Source organism: Motacilla alba, chromosome Z, assembly GCF_015832195.1.
Source record: "Motacilla alba alba isolate MOTALB_02 chromosome Z, Motacilla_alba_V1.0_pri, whole genome shotgun sequence".
Classification (NCBI taxonomy): Eukaryota; Metazoa; Chordata; class Aves; order Passeriformes; family Motacillidae; genus Motacilla; species Motacilla alba.
Genome location: NC_052046.1, coordinates 54118732 through 54128991, shown reverse-complemented (window position 1 = coordinate 54128991; position 10260 = coordinate 54118732). Strand labels below are relative to the sequence as shown.

At 39.9% G+C, this 10260-nt stretch overlaps 1 protein-coding gene across 1 annotated transcript; it reads right to left on the bottom strand.

Annotated features, from left to right (window-relative positions):
* Nucleotides 1-6555: 6555 nt before the first annotated feature.
* Nucleotides 6556-10032, bottom strand: LOC119695763 (interferon kappa-like). Its single transcript, XM_038124859.1, has 2 exons — nt 9083-10032; nt 6556-7570 (listed from the first exon to the last, which is right to left on the bottom strand). The coding sequence occupies exon 1, from the start codon at nt 9636-9638 to the stop codon at nt 9084-9086; it is 555 nt and encodes a 184-aa protein (XP_037980787.1). The 5' UTR covers nt 9639-10032; the 3' UTR covers nt 6556-7570; nt 9083.
* Nucleotides 10033-10260: the final 228 nt, after the last annotated feature.

The following is a 10260-nucleotide window of genomic DNA, read 5'->3' as shown; positions in this document are numbered from 1 at the left end:
CAGTGAGGATAAAGAGAAGTAAAGTAAGTCCTTAAAAAACCACCTACCCTCCACCCCTCCCTCCTTGTGAGCTCTACCTCCTACCCAGCTGGCTCAAGGAGACAGGGAATGGGTGTTATGGTCAGTTTATCACCCGTGGCTTCTCCTGCTGCTCAGGGAGAGGAGTCCTTCCCCTGCTGCACTGCAGGGTCCCTCCCACGGGAAACAGTTCACTGAGAGTTCTGCAACGTGGCTCCATCTCATCAGCAGCAGTTCCCTCCAAACTGCTGCAATGCGAGTCCATCCCACGGGCAACAAATCTCCCAAAATGGCTGCAACATGGGTCATTCTTCCATGGGGTGCAGTCCTCGAAGGACAGGCTGCTCCAGCCTGGCAGCAGGGGCCCTCTCTCCGCAGGCCTCCCACAGGATCACAGCCTCCTCCAAGGTATCTGCCTGCTCCAGTGTGGGGCTCCTCCACTGGCTGTGGGTGGATCTCTGCATCCATGTGGGCCTGCATGGGCACAGCTGCTTCACCCTGGACTGCACCATGGCCCGCAGAGGAATGTGGGCTCCGGTGCCTGGAGCGCCTCCTGTCCCTTCTACTGCACTGACCTTGGTGCCTGCAGAGTTGTTCTCACATGTTTCCACTCCACTCTGGCCACAGCTGCAACTGCACAACAAATTTTGTTTTGATTTCTTCTTAAATCTGTTATCACAGAGGCATTACCACCATTTCTAATTGGCCCAGCCTTGGTCAGCAGTGCACTCATCTTCGGAGCCACCTGGGATTGGCTCTGCCAGACATGGGGAAAGCTTCTGGCAGCTCCCCACAGAAGCCACCCATATAGCCCCTTCTGCTACCAAAACCCCAGACCATGCAATCCCAATGCATAAGGCCACCAGCAAGGGCTTGCAGGCTGGATTCCACTTGGGATCCATGGTGGTGACCACCCCGGGCACAGCCTGGTAGGAGGCAGGGGCAGCTGCATTTGACTGGTGCTGGGGAGGTGCTGCCCACCACTGAAGCATTTTGAGGGCTTTCCTTTGGCAGCGTGTAGCTCTGTAGAGCCGATGCTCATTCACTGCTGAAAAAAATATCTCCTGGGATGATGCCATGTGAAAGGAGTGATGTTGTCCTCCAAAGGGAATGATGTTGGTGCCTGCTCCATGCTGAGGAATGAGGGGCAATGAAAAGAGGATCCATTTCAAAGGTGTACTTCTTACATGAACTATAATGCTGTTATTAATCCACACATTTGAGTGGCAATCCACTGCACGGATGGAGCCAAGGTTCAGGGCTCATTAATCAATTATTGCATAGATACTCAAGTTCTCTTTGGGAAATGTAGACTACAATTCTGCCAGTAGCTTGTAGTTGATTTGGCCAATCAGAACCTAATGCTAGGCCTTAGTACAAAGGATCCTTCTCTAAATTCAAGAGTTTTACTGCCCACAACTTTCACTTGAAAACATGTATGAGGTCTCTTTAGCTGTGTGATTTGCAGTGGTGTTTTTGTAGTGTGATGAATACAAGAAAGTAACAGGTAAGAGCTTTTATTAGACAGAGATGGGGACGCTTCTAGGCACACAGATTTTGACTTAAAACTTTTGTATGCTGCAAAGACATTAAGAGGAAAGGAAATACCAAATTACACTGTTGAAACACATATTAACTGGATATGGGAACAAGAGGATAAGTAATGGAAAAAAAACTCTACCTTTTTATTTGTGGAAAATGAACTTTCTTCTCCACTCCAGCTATTCTCTGCAGACTAACTTCTGTCTAGAAACTACTTACCCAGCATCAAAAAACTATTTGTATTGCTGCTGCTATCTCTTAAAACAAGCTTTATGACTGTTCCACTTATGATGTTAAGACCAAGTCTCACAGGTTTTTAAAAATCTAAACAGTTTTTAACTGCATTTGGTTTCCATGCATCATGAGGTAGGGAAAACACATTCTATCTGGGCATGGTGCTTGTGTCAGGAATCTTTGCAAGGGGATGCTTTATGTAGAAAGTTAATGGCAATCCTGAAATGCTTCATGTGATGTGGAAAGAATTTAATTCTCTTCAAACAGGAAACATCACCAGGCTAAAACATCTGTTCGTTTTATGCACAGCTTTTGTTTCGAAATCCTTGCTATAAAACCAACATGCAAATGTGTTTTTAAGAAAAGAAAACATGCGTCTCAAAATTAATTGTCGGTGTTCCTGTTAACATTATGTATCCCTTCCTCCATTATTAGATATTTTGGCTCTGTGAATTCAAGCCTGTGTTGGCCAGTGGATTATGCCATTTTAAGCACTGGTAAATCACATCCCTGAAATGCATGCTTAGCTGTAAACACACACTCCCGTGCAATTCACCTCATTTAAAGTAAACCCTGAGCTGCCTGGAGGCCATGAGGCTGATGTGGTGCTCCGCTGGCCACTCTTACTTCTTACTAGCCAGTGGAGGTATTTGCTATGTGTGCTATATGATGTTTGTGTTGTGTGACCATGACTGCTAGAGAGGAAAGGAAGGCTGCGTGGAGGCAGCAGGGGGAGCAAAGTCATCTGCGCTGCAAGCAAGTAATAGGGAGAAGGGTCAGTGTTTTTTGTCTGTATTCTCAAGCTGGGCAAAAGAGGAAGCAGCAGCCATGCCATCTTCACACCTCTCACACCCAGGAGATTTTATAAACTCAGCAGAGACCCTAGCTTGCAAACAGGTCCTACCTCGCCAGAGCTGACTTGCTGGCATCATCTAACAGAGCAAGTCACACTGAAGTTCCTGGCTGCTTTAGGATGAGAAGAGCTGTACTGGGGGAGGCATCCATTGTGACACAAGTGTCCACCAAACAGATACACACCTGTCAGGGGAGATAGCTTTGCAATTTTATCAGGTGAAAAATGACATTTGGAAATGCTTTTGGGGAAAAAAGATTATCCCAGCCAGCCTGTTCAGCTTTGTGCATCCTTTTGCATTTTGCCATCTTTCCTGTCCAGACCTCCCAAAATGTCACTTGGAGAAGATGTGACAGTCTTACTCTCCTTACTTGTCAGTTCCTGTGAGTCTCTGAGGCAGCAGGTCAAATGGCCTCTATATTGACCTGTGTACTCATAACCAGCCCCTCAACTCTATAGGAATGTGCTGATTCAGGGGATACATTATTTTCAAACATTGGTTTCAAGTATTGAGTCTACCATATTACCCTAATACCCAGGCTAAGGTAAACAGCAGAAAGCTACTGACTATCTTCTCTGCATAGGATAAAAATGAAAACCATTGTGTTTCTCTAGCATAACTTAATCCTGTTTTTCATTAAAACCCTTCCACATGGAAGCAACTTATTTTTATGATGCAAAGGATGACTTCTTAGGCTGATTATTATAACTTGGTTTTACTGTTCTTAGAGAAACTAAGTCTGCATATTCAGGGACAATATAATCTGGTTTTTAGGGTAACAATTTTTTACAATTTATTATTCTTCCAGGGAGCAGTGTAAATAGCATCTCTCATTTTCCATTAAAAAAAAAAAAACAACCTGGCCTTTATCTTTTATCATGTCCTTTCTTCTCATTCCCAATTAGGCTCTTTCCAGCAGCATGGGAAATTCACAGGTTTTGCTTTGGAGGCAGTGAAAATATTAACTAAATATCAAAGACATACCCAGTTTTAAAATTAGTCATATTTCTACAGTATCTGTGCCTCCTAATTCACTGCTCTCAGTTTCATTGCTGGATGAGACCCACAACCCCATCAAATATCTTACTGCAATAATAAAGAGGAATTACTGCTAGATGGGCTGGGAGATTTCACTTTATTGAGGTGTTAGTCCTGACCAAGTCTCTTATAATGGAAGTTGTGATGATAGCTTCTGACATTTTCCAGGAATTTAATGGTTTGCAGAAATACTGAACTGTGGGGAACTGAGGAGGAGAGGGAGATGTGCCCTATTTTTCTTTAAAAATTAAGAAAAACAATCAAACAAACAAGCAAACCAAGAAGAAAAAAGAGAAAGCAAACTAAGTGTTTAATATATTGAACTACTCCTAATGATCAGTAATCATGTCCAACATAAATCCTTTTAGAGTACAAGTGAGTAGCTCTGACAGGATTTAATACTTGTCACAAGGACAACACTCTGAGTTCTACAGCAGGCTTATTTTTAATTTTTAAAATATTAAAATATAATAATCTCAAGAAAAAATCTGTTATGGCCATTGCAAGCTTTTCCCAAAAAGTGGAGACCAGAACAGAGTACAACTCAATCGAAAGAGACTTCAAAAGAAAATATGTTAATTGATTAAAGAGAGAGCAACATTTTGGAAAAGAGTTAAATAGGCTTTATTACTTTGTCAAATAAAAGCTTTTTGTTTTATTTAAATATGTCTGTCAAGATATTTCCTCTCTGGGAATTGCAACACACAGTACTCCAATTAAATCCAGAGGAAATTGTGTAGGCTCTGGTCTACCAAGATAAGAAACTTAAGAAATAGTGTAGACAGTAAAAGTTATAGTGAGTAGATGTGTTGGTAACTGGTGTGCAGGGGCCAGATAATGCTATTTGAAATCTCAATAGTTAATCTCCTGAGTGTGAATTTTGACTTTGCAAATGCACTTCCATGCTTTAACAGTTATTTTTCAGAAGGGAGTGTTAATTGTGTTTACTTTTACGTGTTCAAAAGCAGATGATATTATTTGCTTAGAACACTGAATTCCTCATTGACAAAGGTAACACAGTTTTAGGATTCTTACTGTGAGCACTTGGACTCAGCAAGGTTGGTCCTAGAAAATGCACTAACCTTGCGGCCTCGTGTGTAGAGAAGTGGGGCAGGACATGAATTTTCCTGTGCTCATCTGCTCATCACTTGCCGTTGCTTCTTCCTCAACTCCACTGACATTAAACCAGAGAGCTACCAGTTCACATGAGATGGGATTTTCAATTTTGAAGTCATACAGAGAGAAAAATAATTAATTCAGAACACAACTAATGAAGAGCCTGAATAGTGTTTGGAAGCATCTCGGGGTTGTCAGTCTGTGGCTGCGGAGGGGTGGCCCCACAGCAACACTGCAGTTTCCCTCTGGTTTGCAGGCTGGGTTGTGATACTAGGAATGGTGAAGGTTGAGAAGAAAGATTGTCTTCACATTCCCTGACAGATGATTGCTCCTCTGGGAGCTCTCAGCATTGAAAAAGCCTCTGCACCTTCCTGAGTATATTATGATGTCAGAAGTGTGGAAAATTTTGGTATAAATTACTCATACCTACTTATATGAGTATTAGAAGATTTTTGAATATTAAAAAACAATCACCTTGTTAGAAATTATCAGTTGCAATCTTACGTGCTTTGTTTATATTGTTTTGCTTTGCATTAAATTTCTGAAGCAAAGTAAATTCACTTCTGTCAGTCAAAATTGAGAACTGATACTGTCTTTCAGGATTTACTCTGTATCTTTGTCACCCTCATTTCTTAGTCTTCTCTCTGATTGCTCCCTGGAAGGACCCAGTGTTCCTCCACAACTGGGAGGGGGAAAACAGATTAGGGCTAGCCCTAACAACGAGCAGATTGGACTGGAAGGGGTGAGGACCAGCAGGATGTAGCATCCTGTGGGCGTTGTCTTCCCATGAGCAGTTCCTGATCCCTTTTCCTGCCCACAGCCTTGGTGTGAGTCTGCCTGCTCCACAACAGCCACCCCTGTAACTTCCCCAGGGCTGATCTGAAGGACATGTATCAAGGGCTCGTCCCGAGTGATTGTTTGGAGAGTTATTTCCACAGGCTTTTGTCCTGTTTTGGGATTTTCTTCTGGTTTGGGTTTGCTTTTTTTTTTAATTTCCACAATTTAAAAATTAAGTCAGAGCTGATGGAACAAGCCAAGTCCATGCACAAAGTGCTCTGAACAGCTGTAGTTGATAGTTGACTGAGCTTTGTGAATAATTTTTTCCAAAATAAAGTCTGGAATAAGCATTCTTTAGTTCTGCTGTAGCTATTCTTGAATTTCATGTGGAAGGCAAGGCTTTTGACCCCAGCCCCATAAATCTTTGCCAGAAAACTAACTCTGCATAGATGAAAACTTGACAGTTTTAGTGTCCCAAAAAGTGCAACACAGCAAAGTCCAGCACAACACAGATAAACTAGGTGCTGTGAGACTAGCCATGAGAGCAGCGACAGCTGTGACTGGGACCTGTGCTGTACAGCACTGGTGTGTGATCCTTGTGGAAAAATTTATGAAGCTTCTTGGCTTACGATCAGTCTCTTCTTGGAAGGATTTTGTTTCATCGATGCTAAGTTTTCCATGGGGATTTGAGACTTCACATTTGCTGTTTTATTAATTTCCATTTGAAAATAATGCAATGTATTTGCCTTATCTAGAAAAATACTAACTGGAAGAAATATCAGAGAGTTTCAGCTAGCTAGGGGCATAATACACAGCTCCCCTGGTGACACAATGGCAATGAAATATGTATTACTCCAAAATGTTACTAGGGCAAGATGAAGAGAAATGATCTTCTGAATCTCCATCTTTCTTATCTTAAGAATCCTTACCTTTCTTGAAAGTAAGAGTAAAACAAAGGCATATTAGCTTGCAAATTTCTTTTTATTTTTATTTTTATTTTTTCCATGAATAGGACTATTCCAGGGTCCCTATATTTAAATGTCTTCTAGATATTTTCTCAATACAAATAATTTATATTACCTCACAGCTGGCCAAAAAGTGATTGAAATCAAGTGTTTCTTTATGAGCTCCTGTCCATCACCTCTGAGATCTTGGTTTTTTTTCAAGAATAGGTAATTTTTCTTTTAGTTCCCTTCTGTGGACCAATAGCACTTTATTGATAAGCGTGCTCCTAAAGACCTGAAACACTGTCTTGCCAAAACACATGAACATTCACCTAAAATTCTTACATTTGTCTCTAATTTCACTTTGCCCTCTAGTGTCCATTCTGATTTTTGCCCACACTGCAAAGTACTGTGTGGATTGAAATATATCAAAACAGATTTTTTATTTGATGAGGAGATTTTTAAGAACAGCTATGAATTTAAAAGAAAACTTAGTGATACAAAAGTTTCTGAACAATTAGTGGGCCATAAATTAACATATTCCCATTGCAGACAAGTTAGACAATAAAAACTAGAATCCCTGACAAGAGAGCAACTGAAATATATTTCATGCTATTTTTAAATTTCTGTAAAAGTAAGACCATTTCAATAGCATTTTTCTGCATTGCAATAGCCACCCAAGGACATCAGAAGCAGAAAGGCAAGTAAGCTGAATGTAATTTTATTGCACAGGTTTGAAAAGTACAAAGAAAAAACAAGCAAGAGAAGTGAGATTTGAAACAGTCCCAGGGTGGGTGCACTTCAAGTGCTGTTAGTTACAAAGTGAAGAAATCTATATTTTGTTGCAACATTTGTGGAAGAGTCTCCAGGTGGAAAAATTACTCTAATAATTTACTCTGGTTTTTTTGTCCCTTTTGTTGTTCTGGATCATGGTGAAGTTGCTAGCTGTTTTTATTTCCGATATTTCAGCTTTATCCATGAAATCCATGTCTGCCATCTCTTCTTTACCTTGCATCCATGAGTGGTAGAGAGGAGAGTATGGACACCCTGCAAAAGAGACCTGTGTCATAGATATGACACCTGAGGTACCATGCACCGTCACTGCTGTTCACTCCAGTCAGTTTTTCGCTTAGATACACTTTTTATTATCTTCCCTTTCAATACTTTTTGCTATGGTTGGAGATCAGAAAAAGCCTTAAACTTGTTCTTTACCTGATGCTTAAACCAACCTCTGGCAATTTCAGCCCTCCAGGAGTAACACCACCCTCTTTTGGCATCTCTCTCCTCCACTTCATTATGCCAGATCCAGAAGCCTGTGCCAAATGTACAACAGAGTGGCCCCAGATGGATGTTTGTTTGGGTTTTTTTAAAAGTTTTTGGGGTTTTACCTATTTTTAAACTCTATTCTTTGGATAAAAGAGACTTGATATACCTCCGTTCCTCTCATAGCAAGTGATTAGGTAAAGCACACTGTTTGAAATGGAGTTATCCAGGGACAGTTTCCCAAGTGTAAAATCCAGGCCTAGTTTTATTGCAAGCTGTTTTAAGGAATTTGATTATACTGTAATTATTACTGAAGGCTGTGTGTTTTGGAAGGGAAATTAATTGGAGGGCTATGCATCTATATGGTTCAATTTGTGAGCAAAGGGAAAAAGGCATATTTCATGTAGCAATAAAGCACAGCACTGGGCGGTGATGTTTGCAGTAGCCAGGATGAATGTACCCATGAGAAAGTAGAATGTGCCACAGACAGATGTGGCTTTAGGGTACTTTTACATAGAAAAGTTACTTCAAATAATCTTATGAAAAAAATTGAAGTGAATTGGAAACACTGCAGGAAGGAATAAAACCCTTGCCCCCAAACAGTTAGAGGAATATATTTCAATTAAAAGTCACACTGTCCAATTAGGAAGTTACTTCAGAAACCATAACTACTGTGAAAACTACTGTAGACAAATCTTTCTAGAATTACTTTACATCTTTGAACAAAGAAAAGTCAGAAAGTCAGAATTACTCAAATGTAAAAAAAGTTACTTGCTTGGAAAAGAGGATACAAACTCTCAAAAATGCATGTTCTCAACCTAAGTCAAGATCACTTAAATAATCAGTGTACTACTTTATCTTTGATGCAGTCTGCATCAGTGCAAATGTAGCAATTCCTGTAAGACGTGGGATACGTATTTCATTCACAAATATGTGATTCTCTACTTGTAGGTGACATAGAGATAGAAGGTAGCTGCATGTTTTCTCAGCAGAAAACACCTTAAGATGTCACTATCTGTCAAAGGCTGCAACATCTTCCTAGGGAGTAACCCTCACTGAAAATTCTTATGGATTAATTTATAGCTAGAGTAGACAGGTTACTTGACAATGAAACAAATTAAATTACATTGAATAATGCATTACATTTGCAAAATTAAATTTCAGAAGCATAATTTAAATACAATAAAAAATTAACTAGAGCACTGCCACAAGAGAGATCACAGAACAAATAATAAATGCTATTTATAATATTTGATCATTTATATTATAAATTATGTGAGGTTAAAATCTTTGTACCTTAGTTTTTAAGCTTCCTTGTCACCTTATCAATCAGTTGGAGACATCTCCTCATTTCTGCGCGGCTGATCTCCCAAGAGCACAGGTCGTGTTGTTTATCTTTAAGAAAACAGTCTATTTTTTGGAAGTACTTTTTCAATTTCAGCCTGCTGACTTCTTTACTCCGACAGTGTTGGGTATGCTTTTCGATTACACATGCCTCCAATTGCTCAATTTGCAGATAAAGTGCATTTTGGAACTGATCCAGTACTGTTCCATCCCAGGCAGCTAGAGTCAGATTTTTGCTAAAGATATAGAAGATATGTTGGAAGATCTCTTCAATGGCAGCTCCAACATTCTCTTTCTGCCTGGGCTGCAGAACCTGCGTAGGAAATCTGAAGGACATTTTCTCTCTCAGACATTGTTGGGGAAACTCTTTTCCCATTTTATCCAAGAGTCGCAGGCTGTTCTCGATCACTTTTCTTTGCTGCAAAGGGAGGTGGTTGCACTGAAGACTGGAGATGATGGTGGTGCTTGACAGTATGAGGCCAATTTGTATCAAGCCAAAAGCATTCATGATAAGGACAAGCTCTAATGTTCCTTCTTTCCTGTGTATAAATTCTGAGTGCTATGCTGGTTGCTTTGAAGTTATTTGTAGACTCCCATTTCTTCAAAATCTTGACATTTAATTATTCTGTAGGAGAAGTTTTCTTTCATCATTTGTTGGTTTTTAAGGTTTTCCCCCCTGTGCATGCTTTTGCAACACTTTCATTTTCTGCTTTATGACTTCATAGTCTTTTTTTTTTGGTTTTGTTTTGCTACTTTGTTTTTATTTCAGCTGGATATTAGAATATTTATATATATGTTAGATTATTTATTCTCTCTACTACTAAAATTCTATAGGATGTATAATGAGAATTCAAAATAAAGAGTTACAGAAATACTTGTTTTCCTAATATTCTATCAGTGGAAGAACATGCTGAAATAAAGTAATATTTTCAATGATGGGTCAGGGACCTGCTGAACACTACTGCCATCTTGTCACCTATCATGTAATTTACACTTCCAAGCTTCCATTAAGCTTTCTCTACCTATATTCTTTCGGGAAAAAAAAATGTTTTGTTTCTTCTTGCTTTTATTTCTTACAGATACATGTCATTAGAGTGTGTGTGTGTGTGTGTGTGTGTGTGTGTGTGTGT